Genomic DNA, 18,010 nt, shown 5'->3' on the forward strand with positions numbered 1-18,010 from the left:
GCATGCGTGTCAGCCGCACCCCACAGTGAGCGCGATCCCGAATACCAAAGGAAAGGAACAAACATGGCGCTTTGATGTTGATGATATTAAGAATTGCGTAAGATGTCCGTGCTGTGGTTGTACTTCCCGTTTCTGTTCTAGCGCGTTGCGCTTATCTCCTGTAAAAGCTGTCACCTCGAAACTCGCAAAAGTTTCTAAAGTTGAACAACCAAAACTGTAAACGCGCAGATTAAGTTCGAGGTGCGTCGATTGAAGATGGGAAATTGAAATAGAAATAACCGGTCAGCTGTGGAAATAGGGCACGGCGAAAGAAAGAGAAAATTCGTTCTATATTGTTGGGCCACAGGAACGCTGCAAACAGCTTTAAATGGTTGTCAGTTCAATTATTATACATCTCGGTGCTCATAGAGTAACCAGAGACGCCGCGTGTATAATTCAGGAACGCTTACTGGATTCCATTATGGTCTCATATACGGGCCGCGCAAGGTGCGTGAAAGAATATCTATAATTGCCACTACGTCAGAAGCAGCTCCTAATGGCTACCAGTGCAGTTATTAAACGTGTGGGCTCTCGTACTGTGACCGGAGACGCCGCGTGAGCGCCTCTATTTTCTAGGAACACGTACTATGTCCCATGACAGTGACTTCTTTCGACTCTTAGTATGCTTTACCGCATCACATAGCTGTACAGCGGCAATGATAAAGTAAGAAAACCGCTTAAAATGCATCACATATTAGATCTTTGCCTCAGCGCACTCCTCAACGCATGTCTTGATATAAAGCGAACAGAGTTAGGCCTACGCTCTACACTGCCTATGGCCAAATGGCCTGGGTTTATATCTGACTTCAGCTAACTCCTTTAGTATCTAGTTCCCTATGTAGCTACCCAGCTCACAACGGCAGTTACTACGCGGCTGTGCTACAAGAGGCGGTTTTTTGAAGACACTGTCTCTTAGCTGACTTTACACGGCTGGGCGTATCTGGGATCTCGTTATCTTGTAACCACTTTCAGTAGAAAAAAAAACGGACCTTTTGTGTCTCCACAGCATCGTAACGAGTTGCAAAAGATATCGAAATGTATCTCTCAACAAGACAAGCGCGAATTTGTCGTGAAGTAGTTAAAATAAACGATACGCGTGTAATCAGCACCAATAAAACAACAAATTAGGCATAATGCACTATGTACCCCTGTAAAGGGTGCACCGCCGTAGATATAGACATGTTGAGGCCAAGCCGCCGTATGGCACACCTTTGGGAAATCCAGCGTGTTCGCTTGAACTAAGCAGAACTTGCGCGAGGCAATGGTGTCTGGAGCGCGACTTCGGTGGTGCGCACAAGAAGCGAGAATTAATCGCAGAGTAGGTAAAATTAATGGTTCGGGCGTTTGAGCGCCAATATAGTCGAACATTAACCACACAACAAAGTAATGTTAAAGAACCCCAGTTGGTTAAAATTATTCCGCAGTCTTCCACTACGGCGTGCCTCATAATCAGATCGTGGTTTTATCACGTACAATCCCAGAAACGTCAACCAAACGTTGACGCGTAAGAAGAAAGGTCGACGTAATTGCGTGTTATGTACGATGCGAATACGATACGTAATGAGTGAATAATGAACATAAAGAAGACGAAAATAGACAAAAAAAATATCGCAGTTTCGCCCGAAAGGCGAAGCATCAATTGCGATAGCAAATTAGTAGAAAGCTATACGGAGTAAGGATAGTGGTTTTATCAGCTGTATAAACTTGGACATGCAGCAGCAACGCACAGAACTGTTGTCGACGCTGTCGGTGTTTTGCCCGCGTTCGCACCGAACGCGCGCGGCGTTGGTGACTGTTGCCGGTGCCTCTGGGGGCGGCTCGGAGGTTTTCGACAAGATCAGAATGGGACGCTCATCGAGCAGCGTCGGAAATCTTACCCACCTTTTCACCTCGCAACATGTTTATATAAATACGCATTTGGTGCCGCAGCTAAACGTCGCCTCCCCTCCCTCCCTCCCGCCCCCCACCCCCGGCCTTTCGCTCGATAGAAGAAGGCGCGTTTGCTCTCTATATATGGTGATTGTAAAGGAGGAAAGAGACGCTTAATTCTGCAGCCCTTCAGGGAACACGGCGCAGAACGCGCGTTGGCTTTCCGACGTGCGTTCGCTCCCCGTGAAAGCGCGCGTCCCTCGCGCCCTTTCACTCGCACATACAGCGTCCGGAGCGGGGCAATGATTTCATCGCCGTTGACGTCATACGGAACCTCACGGCGACGGCGACGGCGACGGCAACGGCGACGCCGACGGCAGAAATCCGCTTTGGAGTGTCCATATAATTGCTGTCGCAATAAAAAGTGCATGCAAGTTAATTTACATGAGGTTGACATAGGTCAAAACGTTTAACCAAGGTAAAATAACACATCTGAGGTACACTGAAATGAAAAAAAATGTTTTTGTTAAAAAATCACCAATCTTGACCAACAACTGTTCATCACGATGTCGATACGTACACTAAAAGTTTTGCGGAATTTTTGGAAGAAATGCTTATTATGGGCGTAATTCTGGTGGTATGCACCAAAAAAAAGTTGTCGCAGTTTCACCTGAAAGGCGAAGCATCAATTGCGATAGCAAATTTGTAGAGAGCTATACGGAGTAATGATAGTAGCTTTATCAGCTGTATAAACTTGGACATGCAGCAGCACCGGCAACACGCGCAACTGTTGTCGACGCCGTCGGCGTTTTGCCCGCGTTCGCACAAAATGCGTGCGGCGTTGGTGACTGTTGCCGGAGCTTCTGATATAAATAGGCACTTGGTGCTGCAGCTAAACGTCGCTTCTCTTCCCTCCCCCTCCCCCCCCCCACGGCTTTTCGTGCGTCCGAAGAATGCGCGTTTGCTCTACATATATGGTGATTGTAAAGGAGGAAAGAGACGCCTACTTCTGCAGCCCTTAACGCACGGCGCAGAACGCGCGTTTGTTCTCCGCCGTGGGTTCACTCCCCGTGAAAGCGCGCGTCCCTCGCGCCCTTTCACTCGCACATACAGCGTTCGGCGGCGCGCGGCGACGATTTCATCTCCATTGACGTCATACGGAACCTCACGGCGACGGCGACGGCGACGGCACGGCGACGGCGACGCCGACGGCAGAAATCTGCTTTGGAGTGTCCATATAATTGCTATCGCAATAAAATGTCACAGTTTCGCCCTAAGGGCGAAGCAATGAATGCGATAGCAACACAGCAATGTCATACGAAGTAAGGTGAGCGGTTTTGGTAGCAACAACACGCAGAACTGTTGTCGACGCCATCGGCGTTTTGCCCGCGTTAGCTCAAAATGCGTGCGGCGTTGGTGACTGTTGCTGGAGCCTCTGATATAAATAGGCACTTGGTGCCGCAGCTAAACGTCGCCTCCCTTCCCTCCCCCTCCCCCACGGCCTCTCACGCGTCTGAAGAAGGCGCGTTTGCTCTACATATATGGTGATTGTAAAGGAGAAAAGAGACGCCTACTTCTGCAGCCCTTAAGCGAGCACGGCGCAGAACGCGCGTTTGTTCTCCGCCGTGCGTTCACTCCCCGTGAAAGACGCGCCCCTCGCGCCCTTTCACTCGCACATACAGCGTTCGGCGCGCGGCGACGATTTCTTCTCCAAATGACGTCATACGGAACCTCACGGCGACGGCGACGGCGACGGCGATGGCGACGGCTACGGCGACGCCGACGGCAGAAATCTGCTTTTGAGTGTCCATATAATTGCTATCGCAATAAAATGAATATTTAATTATCGAATCATTTCAACCCCCATGTATGTCGAGCTTGTCTTCTTTAGCGTCGACACTTGGTAGACACGTTATTTTTGTGCGTGATGGGCAGTTTCCCGGGAGATTTATGGCCGTGTCTGTACAAATGGGAGGATTGGTCGGATTTCGGGATTTTCTCGGCAAATCGGGGGATCTGGCATTTATTGGATGGGACTTACAGGAAATACCACAAGGCCGGAAAATGTTGAAACAGCTTCAGTAAAGACCCTCCTGCTGATGGAACCCAGATTGAGTATTACCGGAAAAAAAATCTCTGGCTTCCCGCTAAGCACTTAGCCAGTTTCATTCGACTTAGTAGACAGTGAATTGGCTTAATCGCTTGAGGGGAGCTAATGGAGAGTAATAATACAACCGTATGAAACAAAGATGTACGCTCGTCCCCGCCTGCAGTTTGCAATTAAGCTCTAAAAGCACAGCCCCTTGATGCCTGTGTTGTGCCCGAATGAATCAAGAGCAAATGAAGACAGAAGAAAGGGTTATACCAATGAGTGAAATAATTTATAGCATTATTTTTATATGGCATTGATATTAAACTCGTAATGTGCCAATCTTTATACACTGCCCGTGGAAACCAAATTCCAACCTCCGTGTGGCCTGCAGTGGCACGAACTTATTTCTTTTCTCTCTATCTAAAATCTTATCAAAAATATAATATCAATGTATCACTTATTCCTGCCATACTTTCTATACCTTCAGTGATTGATTTTTCTTTTTTTTTGCATTAGCTATCTTGACGAACCTCGTATCGCTCCAGATTCTGTTCGCGAGACATTCGAGGGGTTAAGCGGGCACCATAGGAGTAATAGGAAATGACACTAGGCCGGAAAATATGACAAGATATAACGACCCAACTTTTGGGAACTGCAAAGATAATGTTGCCGTTAAGATACGATAAAAAAGAGGCTGAAAAAAAAAGAAGAAAAGAGGCCCGCGATCAAGATAGCTTCATGCTGACAGAGCCTGTTCCTTAAGTGGTCCTTGTTATATTGCCGGCATCTTTATCTACTCGCCATCACAGCCTACATGATGCTTTTAGTTCCAATGTGAGCATGACACTCGGTAACGGAACAAGCAAGCTCGACTCAAAACTTCGAAGTTTGTTAACAGAGCTCATTAATACCCATCATCGGCCTCTGCCTTCTTGAAAACGCAGTACACTGTCTCGATATCGGCGCCGCGTACGACTTGGCGATTGCATTAGACCGGACCCGCCTTAATTACATACTGGAATCAAATCAGTGTTTAAATTTCGTCACAAGGCTAGAAAGACGTGACAAGGCGTTGTCAAATGCAGTGCTGCGCAAGTCAGCTTTTGCGCTTAATATTTACGACGCAACCTAATATACCAACGCGCTCATTAGCAACTTCGCTGTCTACACGGACTTGAAAGTTGGACGCGAATTCGGCTGCGAAACTGGACACGAAACTAGACTAGTTTTCGTAGCGCCCCTGCTCGTTTGTAACTGTCAGAAGTGCAGTTCCCAAACCATTAAGACAATTAAGGTGCCTAGTGTGCTCTTGCCCAGTGACAACTTTGGGATTTGGCGATGATCGATCAATTTGCCGGAAGGTGTCGGCCCTTGTCGCGGAAAGGCGCAACGTCATAGCAGCACACAACACTCTAGTAGCGAACATTTTCTCGTTGTCATACGTGACAGCGTTAACGTACTTGTGCCGAGGTCTAAAGTGTCAGCGCGTCTCTTTAGCCGCTTGCAGGGACTGCATTCTAAGTGGACTTTTCCTTTGGGTTGCACAATTTTTCACGTGGCATCAGAATCAAAGCGGTGCCTCAGCCTAGAAACCGAAGGGCAATATTTTCTGTCTTGACGTGGTTTGCTTGCCTATTATTCACGCATTTTCGGAACGGTTCCGGATTTTATGACAAAATAACGAATCCAGATTTTGATCCTGTGGGAACAATAATTTGCTCCGTATTCGCCGCTCGTAAGACTAGGAGCCCGACCTGTCCTGTCAAGCGCGGGTGTACGTATACTACAAATATATTGAACAATGATCAGCGGGAAACTAAGAAGGTTGTCGAATCTGTTCTTACTACACGTATGCTTCATTATCTTTTTAACTGAGACTATTGTACGACAAGTCTGTCATGTTAAGAAAGAGGGAATTGGGTTTGGAACACTTAGAACTGAAAGTGAACGTTAACGCAATAAAATGTGACAAACTCTGAGGTTACAGTAAAAAAAAAGGAAAAAAAAACGAGGATTCGACAATAAGGTATTGGCGGCTGCTAGTGATACCTCATTCAAATTAAATAAAACTGTGCAGGATTTATTCTCACGCCCGCGCCGGCTGGTTCAGCCATTGGACGCTCCGAAAGCGATAGCCCTGAATATTATTAAGCTTTGCCGGATTCATCACGACGATGCGCAACCAATTACACAAAGGACTTCCTTAAATTGGATCGCTAGCTAGTCAGCAAATAATTAGGTGGCATGGCCTAAAAAAAAAGATTGTTGATCCATCCTCTTGCAGAGGTGAGTTGACTGAGCGGGTCATAACACGAAAGTGAAACCAGCAGTGGCGTATCTGTTGCACATTCACAAAACAAGCCCATAAATGTGCACACTTTGTTGTCAATTTCAATTTAGTTCGAAGGGCCAAGCAATGACAACGGCAGAGAGCACGCGAGGCCTGTGCTGCTGAGCAGTGTATAAACAGAATCCCGGAGGTGACCATGGTAACCACCTAGATTCTGTTGGCGTCATAAGTATATGACGCTACAGTGGGTGCGTATCTGACGAAACTGCGTCGTTAGAGCTCTGGCATCATCGCGTGCCCATGCACATGCTCAAAGGTGCGCAGACGCGTCGCCGTTGCGCCACCGAGTGGTGACCTTTGGCGAGGATCATCTTCGAAAAATGGCTAGAAACTCGTCAAGAACGCGGTCGCCCATAAATGCCGACTGAGTTTCACCGCAACACACTTTCAAGCACTACAACCTTTAATACCCTTGAAGGTGTTTGGGCTGGTGGTCTTACTTTCTACGAAATTACTTAATAATAAAACAACTGATACCCGAATATCTTCATTGCGCACAACAAATATACGTCATCAAGAGCACAACTGATTTATTAAAACGATCCTTTCTAAACTTTATTTCAGACCTTACTAGCGCATTTATGACCTTTGACTGAAAACAACTATTTTCTATACGTATATTATCCAGATTGGTTCGTTTGTACTTCTGTACTGTATAATCATGTGCCTTGATTGCCATGCCGGGTGGTACAGACCCTGTCAAGCCTGATTAATGGCTTTTTGTCTGTACCCACCAAGTGTAATTGATTTTCATTGATGCTGAAATAAAATGATTGATTGATTGATTGATTTATGTACCTAATTTCTTGAATGAACCATCGTGCTCATCATGTCCATGGCGAACGTGATCGCCACGACGCCCATCGCGCCGTAGGCCAGGTACTCGCGGCGCATTCTCGTCTGGCGTTCGAATTTCTCCAGCGCGGAGTCGATGGGGCCCCGCTCCCGCAGCAGGCGTCGCAGCTCGTCGTCCAGCTCCATGGTGCTCGCAGCCTCCCGGTCACCGTTGACGAGACGCTGGACTCGGGGCAGGCTACTACGCTTTCTGGGAGCGGGAAGATAATTTTCAGGTACGCCGACCCGTTGCCCGCTGCCACCGTCGCCCCGATCCGATGAACGCCGCGAGCTCAGTTCCTACGACGGGTGCTGTGGGCGACCAGTGCTGTGGGCTTGATTCCCGACGGCGGCAGCTGCGTTTCGATGGATGCGGAATGCCAGCATGCCTCCCAACTCTCCCGAATGTTTTCTTTAAGTCCACGTATTTGGGCTCGTTCTGCGTATTTACGACTGCTGCATAAAATTCTACCCAAAAATGAATTTTGTTCCCAAAAATGTTGGCTGGGCCTAGGCCTCCCACGTGGGGACATCGAGGTCTTGCCTCTTCGGCGCCTCGCAGGCTTGCTGGGTAGCCCAGAGTTGGTCGTCGAGTTGGGAGCTGCGCAGGGCGGCGTGCCATCTCGACGAGAGGGTCACGGTATTATTTGTCGGATATTGGTTTTTACATAAACTAAACTGCTGGTTTAAATAAATGTTTGTTCCTCCTCCTCCCAAAAATGTTTAAAGTTCTTGGAAGAAGGAAAGGCTGAAGGTTCATAAAAGAAGGTAAAGAAAAAGAAAGCGTGGTCGAAATAAATAAATTATGGGTGGTGCAATGCACAAAATAATATAGGGAGCACTTGCTTCTAGGAAGCTTATTCAGAAATGTTCCTTCAGCAGGCGAAACCGGCCGCAGCAAATGTCACTGTCACCTTACAACAGCGTGTTGCTTGTCAGAATTTGCTGTTCTGAGTCTGAGTAGCTCGCAAGCTACTGTTTGCGAGCTGAGTCTAAATGTGAATCATGATTAATAAATTGCTTATGAGTATCCTACAAAAGGAAGTGCGCTGGGCAAACTATCCGTTCTTCTGCTCGCGTGAGGATTTTCACGAATCTTAATGATGACTGCTTCGCAGGTATGTGCGAACCCCAGCAGGCAAAAGTTAACCTGGTGCTGATATTTCATACGCCGTCCTTCATAAGATAACCCACTGTACAGTTTCGGGACGTTAAATTCCACATTTTCATTTTTTTTTCTTGTGGTCTCCTCATTGGGAACCCAAGAATCAGTTCACGGAATGACTTGTTGCAGGCGACGTCCGTGATTCAATAGTAACGATAAAGATTCGGATAGAATACTCTTCCTGTACCTACCACCGTGACTCGTCAGCTGACTTTCTGGCAGCGTCGCTCGTATTACCATAGGGGCGGAATGCAAAGCCACTAATGTACCGAGATTTAGATGCACGTAATGCAATCACACGGGGCAACTTCTATAACGATTGATCTCGATCGCGCTTGATCGCGATTGAAAGTGTCTGCGCGACACCGGTATTAAAAAACCCCAGCCGCCAAACGTTATCCGAAGGCTCTTACTGCGGAATTTCTTACAGCCACTGTGTAGCTTTGGGAAGGTCATAAAACCTACAACTTCATTTTAGGGCTGCTTGACCAGTAATGTGTTTAATGAAGCAAGTAATTTATTTTTGTAGGATAGGTTGCGCTATTACAGGTTTCGACGCCGGATTCTCTATTTCCTTGTAGCTTGCCGTATACGGCGTTACTAAATGTCAGGTGACTGTGGTTGAGCTGCCACTGGCACCAGGCACACAAAGCTTTTCTTTCGTAAGTTCGCTTTGCCATTAGGCTGACCGCCATCACTAATGAGATGTCTGGCATCCGGATTGGCTAAAATTGTTTCTTACGAAAAATCCTAACGTAAGAATTCTTTGTGAATTCGGGCCCAGGAGAATAGGCGACAGGGTAGAGACAAAGAAATTGGTGGTGCAAAAGCTTGAACAATTGATTTAAAACTTCAGTGAAGATTGAGGTGAGATCAGAGAGGTAATTGTGTACTGACGGAGTCACTTAAATAGCCCCGATTCGAAAGTAGAAGTAGTCATCGGACCTCGGAAGGGTGAGGGGGTCGGCGAGATGATGCGGTATCTACCTTCTGATTGGTCACCGAGGAGTCACATGACAAGGCTCTTCCTTTTCTTGTGAGTCATCTTCTTGCATGTGCGTAGAGCGTTTCTTTCTCCACGGTGATGGACACTTACGGACAGGCAGAAATATATTCAAGTCTGTTGACACAAAACTCTGTGAATTTTTATTGGCCGAAAGGGACATTTTCCATCGCCGCATAGCAATTATCATACAAAAATAATCTTGTCAGCCAGAAGTTCTTTCTTCTCGGACGGCGCGACACTCGATAGCTCATTCGCACAAGGATGAGGAATTGACTTGAGCGTTCGACCAGCCACCAGGCTACACACACAGTCTTTTCGGATATTAGCTTCTCGTCGGCGACCAGAAGTCTGTATTGTAGTGCCACTCTAAACGTAATAGAAACACACCTTGTAGTAAAACCAGCTCGCAGTTGAAGTTGGCAGGCCAGCGCCATGACACTCCCAAACATGCAAGGCGTGAATCACGCACAGCACTTAAGTGGGCAAAACGATAGGCGAGTCGTAAAACGACACATTCGGTTCGATGTAGAAGGAAGTTTTCCTGCCCTAATGCACTTTTCATTCTGCAGTCCGCATTTTTCTTCAACGTCCTTGATAGCTTAGCAGCGCTAACATACATCTTCCTCGGCGTGGCGAATCGTTCGTTTCACTGCTACAACATTTGCTTGTTATCTATGTCCTTTCAATTACTTCTACAACTAAATAACTGTGCCTTACACCAGCCTTGCAACTTAAGAGATGTATGCAAAGTGTGCCTGGCTAAGTATATCGCCAATTTATCTACCAAGATCATCTGGTGAATTGCGCCACTTGCATCTGTAGTAGCATGGTACATTCTCATGAAGAGTGCTTTAGATTTCTCTCCAGTAGCGCCAGCTCAGCCGTCACTCCATAAGAAAAAGCAACAAGACATCGGTAGTTGCGAACATTGCCAGCGTGGGGCAGTGCGTCAACGTCAAAGTGTGTAATGTCATACGTTGAATTGCGGAATATGATGATATAAATGAATATTTTTGCACGACCCATCAGAAAGTATAGTGCTATTTGATGGATTCAGTTTCGACCGGTGTATCAGTGAAACTGGTGATGTCCCGGGATATCCAGTAAGTGTAGTTGAACGCTGCTGGCTTCAACCTCTCGAATGCAAAATGTTTGCTAATATAATTGACCAAGAAGTGAATTCACGGATTTCAGTTATATAACACGAGTTATTCGCCAGCGCGTAAATGTGTCACCCAAAAGTGAAACCTTTGTCTCCACTGCACTGTCTTTAAGAATAACTTACTCTTCGTTGGAACACTTGGTATTCTCTGTCGAAGCAGTACAAGAGCGGACCGCGTGCATGTCACTTCAGGATCGCGAGATCGGCACCGAGGCTGCAGTGATGACGCAGCGGGTTTATTTACAGGGGGCGCCCTCGGCAGGGAATTTAGACGAGCCTCTCCTGGATCCAGTCGAGGTACTTGGCGACTCGCGCGTAGACGCCCGGGTAGCCGGGTTCCGCACAGCGGCGCCCAAAAGATGTAATGCCGATGATGGTGAACCGCTGTTTCTCGTCCAGCAGCATTAGTGGTCCGCCGGAGTCGCCCTGCGCATAGATAATGTCATCAGGACTGTCTAGCACAACAGTGATGCATGTGCATTAGTTTGCGCTATTCTGCCGACACTGCATGATGTACGCTGACTATCTGTAGAGCATGTCAGCAAATGTAGAGCATTTCATGCGTGTTAGTGAGCATCCATATACTGTACTAATGCCCTCAATACGTGCTAGGTTGGCATATGTTGCCTGCTGCTCTTGGCCTTCTTGATACTTTAATTTACCCATGATGCGTGGTTGTTTAAAGGCTGCTGCCACCCTTGTCGGCGGCCCAGGTGTCGAGGCATTCTAACCGACACGCGGTCGTAGTGCACACTGCACACAGGGCCCGCGCTAAGTACGAGAAATCGCTTGCTCTATGTATGGCGTTTCGTACTTCTGTGTGCTAGAGTTCTGTTTCCCCTGTCCTACCAATTCCCTATTGAAGAAAGTGCATGGTGTAGCCCTGTTCTGTGTTGTGAGTATATCAACCCCTTTCATTTATTTATTCAAATTATTACTAAAATGTGGTTCCTTCTCAGCTGATTGAGGGAAAGGGGGTTCTTCACACTTGAGCCCCAGAACACGCCACGAGCGCGCAAAATACAGTAACAATGCAACGATTCCTATTGAAAACAACGCCGTGAAGTTTGAAATCGTTGTCGACACATTAATGGGAAAGCGAAGGCGCCGGAAATCAAGCCATGTTTACCATTCCGAGGGCGTCACTGTGCTCATTGCGGCCGAGATACCGACTCACTTAATGGACGACACCGCTTCTAGCTTACAGCACTTTTGTCATCCAGTGGACGTTGGTAGGTGACGGCCATTGTGGTTATACGTATATCGTATACAGGGCGAGATACGCACCCTGCAGGCATCCTTGTCTCCTTTCAGGCTGCCCGCGCATAGGTAGTGGTCCGTGAAGGTGATGCTGGTGCGCTTGAAGGACTCCTTGCAGGTGTCTAGAGTCTGGATGGGGATGCGGGTGTCCTGTAGCGATGCGCTGGACGGGCCGCCGTAGTAGAGCTCGCCCCATCCCGCGATGTTGGCGCTGCGGCTCTCGTACTGGTCATCGCGCAGAGAGCCGTACGGCAGGCAGACGAGTGCGATGTCCTTGTTCAGGGGCACGGGCCTCCTTAGCGTGAGCACGGCCACGTCATTCAGGTAGGTTCGCGGGTTGAACTGCTCGTGCCGTTCGATGCGCACCACTGGTTCGTCTACAGGGCTGGCACCGTCGTCGTTGCTCAGGTAGTCGTGCTCGCCCAGTCGCGCCACGAAACGCGTCCGGAGTGAGCGACCGGTTGCCGCTGAAGGTGCAGTGCGCGGCCGTGAGCACGTGTCGGGGTGTGACGAGCGCACCGCCGCACAGCGGAGAGCGGACGCCGTTGCCGTGCACGTCGATGAACAGCAGTGCCTGCGTGCGCGCAGTACGACTCTCGTGACGTCAGGTGAAATTAAGGCAGAAACTAAGTCCTTCAAGTTCTAACCTCGGAGAACCAAAGGATTTCATAGAAGTTTGTTTAAGCGAAAACCTCATTCAATTAGTAAAAGAACCAACACGCGTTGCTGGCAACAGTGCTAATATCTTGGATCTCACACTAACTGGAATCCCAAGAACTTCTCATCCATCACATACCTTTAAGAAATCAGTGATTACAAAGGTATCCATGCATGTTTTTCTGCTTACCTTGAACGCCTCAAATAACATTAAAAAATTGTCCTCTATGATAAGGTCAAACACGATAGAATCCTGGGAGGCCTTACTATGCAATCCGGACAGCAAGACTCAACGCGAAATCATCAGCCAAGCTCTTGCTGCCGCTGAGTCCTTCGGGATTCCGGTCGACGGATAGAGGCGCTGCGGAGGAAGACCGTCTTCTGCGACGTTAATTGACTGTTGGAAATAATGTTATTTCTCTCTCTCTCTCTCTCGTTCTATGATAAAGGTAAATACGGCGCAATTAACAACGAGATCAATAATTGTTTTCCTATACTTGAAGCCCAATATACTGCATGCATCTCCAGGAGAGATGGACGATATTCAGACGCAAATTACAGGACTTGGCAAACAGATTCATCCCAAAAATTATTTTTCATGATAACCACCAACAGTAGTGGTACGCTAAGCACTAAAGAGACTAGAAGGCAGGAAAAAGCACTTTTTTCGTGCTTCTAAGCTGAGCGGCTCGCCTAATGCGTGGCAGCGATAATATACTGCCGAGAATGCTTACCTGATTGCTGTGCGCAATGCCAACTACAGATTTTTCAACTCAGATTTGCCAAAATGGTTAAATGACAACCCAATAAAATTTTGCAAGGGCATCAACCCTAATGAATCACGCACTATAGCTCTGAGTAACGAATTGTGGAAAAAACCATTGGGCACGTCGTCGAATGCACTAACATCTTTAACACTGCTTTTAGCACAGTTTTTACCAGAGAACCCAGTATATTTCTGCCTACGCCATCGGCTAGTATTGTAGCTACTATGCCATACTCGCACACTATCTCATGATGGGATTTTATTTTGGTTAGATAACATTAAGCTTTCTTCATCGACAGGCGTCGATGAAATAAACTCTAAGCCTTTAAGAACAGCAGACCTACCATTACTGCATATCTGTGTCTTTTCCTTTCGCATTTACTCTATGTAGACCACATGCCAAATGATTGGAAAGTGGGGAGGGTCGTTCCTGTCTACAAATCTGGTAAAAAGGTTTCCCCACTAAATCACTGCCCCATTTCATTAACAAGTGTGCCGTGCAAAATCCTTGAGCATGTCATTTATTCTCATATGATGGCATTTCTCGATTCAAGCACTTTTTTTCATACATCCAAGCATTCCGAAAAAGCTTCTCCTGCGAGACACATCTGGCCATTTTCCTTCCTGATTTGCATGTTAACCTCAACGCCAATGCAAACACTGACGCCATTACGGAAAAGCGTTTGATAAATTACCGCATCAACAATTACTATTAGAAATAACCCAATTAAACTTCGAGCACAACGTTCTGGTTTGAATCGAGGAATTCTTGTTTAACCAATCTCAACCGGTTCTTGTTTACAACCATGCTTCTGACCCTGTTCCTGCAACGTCTGGTGTACTCCAAGGTTCTGTTCCCGGTCCTTTCCAATTTATAATATATCATAACGACTTGCCTCAACATTTACATTGCAAATCCGAATGTTCGCTGACGATTGTCTTGATTACCGACCAGTTTCGAACAATTCAGACGCAGATAAACTTCAGCATGATCTAGACCGTGCCCAGGAATGATGCAACCGGTGGCTAATGACCCGACTGAATGTAAACTTCTTTCCATTATCTACTATAAATGCCCCGTTACATTTCCGTACACAACTGCCACCGAACCTATACAACCAGCAAAATCATTCAAATACTTAGGTATTTTTGCCTAATGATCTGTCATGGCATGCACATGTTGCTAATGTCATGTCATCGGCAAATAGAGTTCTCGGTTTTCTGAAATGTCACTTTCGTCACGCTCAAAAACATGTTAAATTAGGTGCCTACAAATCACTCATTAGCTCGAAACTAGAGTATGCGTTAGCCACATGGTCCCCACATTAAGCACGCCCCGTAGATGACCTTGAAGCAGTACACAATTGTCCTGCTAGAGTAATTCACTCATTTTATACTCACGAAGTCAAAGCGAATCTCGGCTTGTGAACATTACTTTCCCGTCGACGCATAGCCACACTTTGTCTATTCCACAAGCTTTTCTATTCATCACATAATAACGCTCCTTACATGAGCCCACACGCATACATATCTCGTCGCCCTGGTCACCAACTGCAAGTTTCCCGTACACGTGTAAGAACTGTCAATTTTTCAGCATCTTTCTTTCCTCGCGCAGCCAAAGTCTGGAACTGCCTTCCTCACAATATTGTCACGATAACCTAGGCCATCATGTTTTTCAGCGAATGTGACTGAGTACGTGCTGATGCAATCTTGAGTGTTTTATTGTCTATTTCTGTACACCCACCCTTATGTACACCCACCTTGTACACCCACCCGTTAAGACCCCCCCGTGGGGTCCTAACGGTAAATAAATGGAATGAAACCCCACAGGACAACAGTGAATGCATGGCTACTATAACTGTCGTGGCACATGAAGTTTGCCGCCTTAGATACTTTATAAAAGTGTATAAGTAACTGCAGTCTTACAAACTGAACAGCAAAGATCATTAACGATGCGGGTAGCTGACGTATACAGTCACGAACAGGAGTTTGAACACCGCGGGCAAGGCGGCGAAGTTGAATTTTTCCGTGGCCTATGCGCACAACCTGCAACTGAGGAGTCGATGCCGAAACTTGGGAACCCCGTGGTGCTCCACCTAATTTGTGGCTGCGCTTTGGCGGTGACGATATGATCGATATCACTGCATTTTTTTTGCCATACCCGTGGCGCACTATAGCACTAACCTCCTACAACTGTCTTATATTTCTGTCTGGAATGCACCAAAATTGCTGCTGGAAAATAAATAGCGTGAGTAGCGATCTCAGAGGCCCCAGCTCATCAACAAAAACTTTTTGTTGATGAAAGTCACGTACTAGCAGAATGAATTTTACGTCTTGTAAGTACCAGCGGTCATGCGGCTGGATTTAATGTGATGGCACCGTTTCTGTTGCTAAAGGTTCGTCCACTTGAACAGAACATTATAAATTAGCAGGGAAAGCCAACAATGACGTCAGATTTCATTCTCATAGATGGGCAGTTCGCTTGAACGAGCTAGGAAGTAGGAAGCAGAAAAACAGGGCGTTATGACTTAAGAGGTGCTCGTTATGGATTTAAAAGTGTGACCATCCACTGGCACTGCATGCGTTTGGTTGAATTTTCATTTTCTTTATTGGATTCTTTCTTAAGGCCTGCGATGACTAAGAGCGTAACAGTACGACTATTCTCGTGGCGTGCGCGTCTTCTGTAATTGTGCGTCACGGGGACTCATTCCTGGCGAGCGGACAGGTACAGGCTTTGGGATCAAGACACTTACAATCCAGGGCCATGCTCCCAGGTTCGACTCCTTTCCTCCCACGATGCGGACCAAGGCGCTGTTGGCTACGCCGCAATCTGCAAAGCGAACATGCTTTGCTCAGCCATTGGCGTATGACAACAGCTCACGGCGATTCCCACTCTCGCTTCTGAGTGTTGTAAAAGAAGCATACATGCATATGCATTTAATGAGACCGATGCAAACAAGACGACGAAAGGACCACTGCTTGCTTGTGAAGAATCGAGACAAGGAAATTTCTTCAAGCTATTCGCTAACCTGATTTCCTGATGTCAGTCTGACTGCCACGGACTGTTCGTTTGGCTTCCTTTATTTTTATTTGTGTTTATTAGTGTTCTTTAATGCATGTGTCAGGTTTGTGCGGACAACAGAGACGAAAACAATATAAGCGTGACCCGGTGAATTTCTCTTGTGTTCGCACTTTGTTCGCGAAGTTATCATGTGATCCAAGACAAACTTAAAATAGTTATTCTTTCAATATAGTCGACACGAATGTCGCCGTAAGATCGTGAATTAAGCATAGCACTGTGCAAAATAATAGTCCTTAGGCGCAGCTCACCGAAAATGGTTGCTTGATTACCTGCTTTAGTCTGCGGTTAGAAGCCAACTTCCCCGTCCTGTTATGCCGAACAATTATTGTGACTGATTGCTGTGTTACGACCAAACCGGAGCGGACAGTAGCTGTGCATCGAAATACGCCCCTTTCCAAGCGTCTCTTATGCTTGAACTGCCGCCACACCTGCTGAAAGAATTACATGGACGTATATGCACGCAAGATGTTTCCGCGACGCCACTATGCAGGAATCAAGCGGTTGTAGTTGCTCCGACATCTCAAGGACGAGAACTTTCCGCCGCGGATCATGCGGAGAGGATAATCGCTAATGCGTCGGTGCTGTGCGTGCTAGTTTCGTGTTGCTCGCAAAAGGAAGTTTGTCAAAATGGCTCAATCAGCACAAGAAAACAAAGCGCGCGGTCCTGTTGAAGCCGAGACCTCTCGTTCAAAAAGCGACACACAACTGGCTGTTCGGACCAGCGCACAAACACACGGACCAAGAAAAGGGGAAGACACTTCACTGGACTCACAACTAAGTTTAATTGGAAAAAAGCAAGAAATATATGCTTGTAAACTCCAGCGAAGTGTCGTTCTCTTTTTTTTTTTTTTGTCCGTGCGTTTGCGCGCAGGGTTTATGATGAGATAAAGCAGTGCGTTGTTGTGTATAGTCCAGAATTAAGAGTTGAAAAACAGAGTAGCGTTAATCAGACATACTATATGAATGCGACGTCGCCACCATGAGCCGCTGTTCCTACTATACGCCCTCTGGTATTCCACTATACACGCTTGCGCTGGTGCATTAGCACTATGTGATAAAACCATATACTGGTAACTGTACGCTTGTCGATAATAGGAAGAGTTAACCTGTTCGCATAAGTAGTGCAATTCACAGAATACTGAAACACCCGGTCTGTTCAACCACAAAACGCGGTAAACCTTTTTGTGTGTCATCCTGTTCATTGATTGATTAAGTGGTTGATTGACTAATTGATTGGTTATAACGTCCCGAAGCAACACTAGGGCTTATGATAGACGCCGTGGTGGAGGGTTTCGGAATAATTTTGACCAACTGAAGTTATTGAACGAGAACCCAAATCTAAGTACGGGAGCGTTTCTGCATTTCGCCTTCATCGGAATGCGGCAGCCATGAACAGGAATTGAACCCACGAATTTCACCGAGGCTTAGCTGTGCGGCTTGCAGCGCTCATAGATTGCGGTCGGTCGAAATCGCATAATACGTACAACCTTCTTTAACCCCATAAAGCCCAACTTATATTTGATACACTGTTTTGATATCTCATAATGCTGATGTCAGCTCTTGGAAGCTTAACAAAAAAAACAAAAAAAACAACCATACTAGTATTTTGACACGCTGAAGCGAAGTTTCACTTATGGATGGCTGAGCACGCAAATGAATAAATAAATAATTTTTTCTCATCATCATCATCATCATCATCAGCCTATCTTGATGTCCACTGCAGGACGA

The 18,010-nt window shown here is 46.6% G+C and overlaps 2 protein-coding genes across 2 annotated transcripts in view; both read right to left on the bottom strand.

Annotated features, from left to right (window-relative positions):
• Positions 1–18,010, bottom strand: part of LOC119456061 (receptor expression-enhancing protein 5-like) — a 60,364-nt gene that overhangs the window by 23,184 nt on the left and 19,170 nt on the right. The window lies entirely within an intron of this gene.
• The window catches only part of LOC119456908 (uncharacterized), a 114,769-nt gene continuing 107,496 nt past the window's right edge, over positions 10,738–18,010 (bottom strand). The window contains 4 exon segments of the mRNA XM_049669128.1: positions 10,738–10,943; positions 11,805–12,222; positions 12,224–12,351; positions 15,954–16,030. Of these exon segments, the coding sequence (XP_049525085.1) occupies positions 10,785–10,943; positions 11,805–12,222; positions 12,224–12,351; positions 15,954–16,030 (782 nt within the window). The 3' untranslated portion in view covers positions 10,738–10,784.

The sequence above is a fragment of the Dermacentor silvarum genome, chromosome 6, assembly GCF_013339745.2.
Source record: "Dermacentor silvarum isolate Dsil-2018 chromosome 6, BIME_Dsil_1.4, whole genome shotgun sequence".
NCBI classification, from domain to species: Eukaryota; Metazoa; Arthropoda; class Arachnida; order Ixodida; family Ixodidae; genus Dermacentor; species Dermacentor silvarum.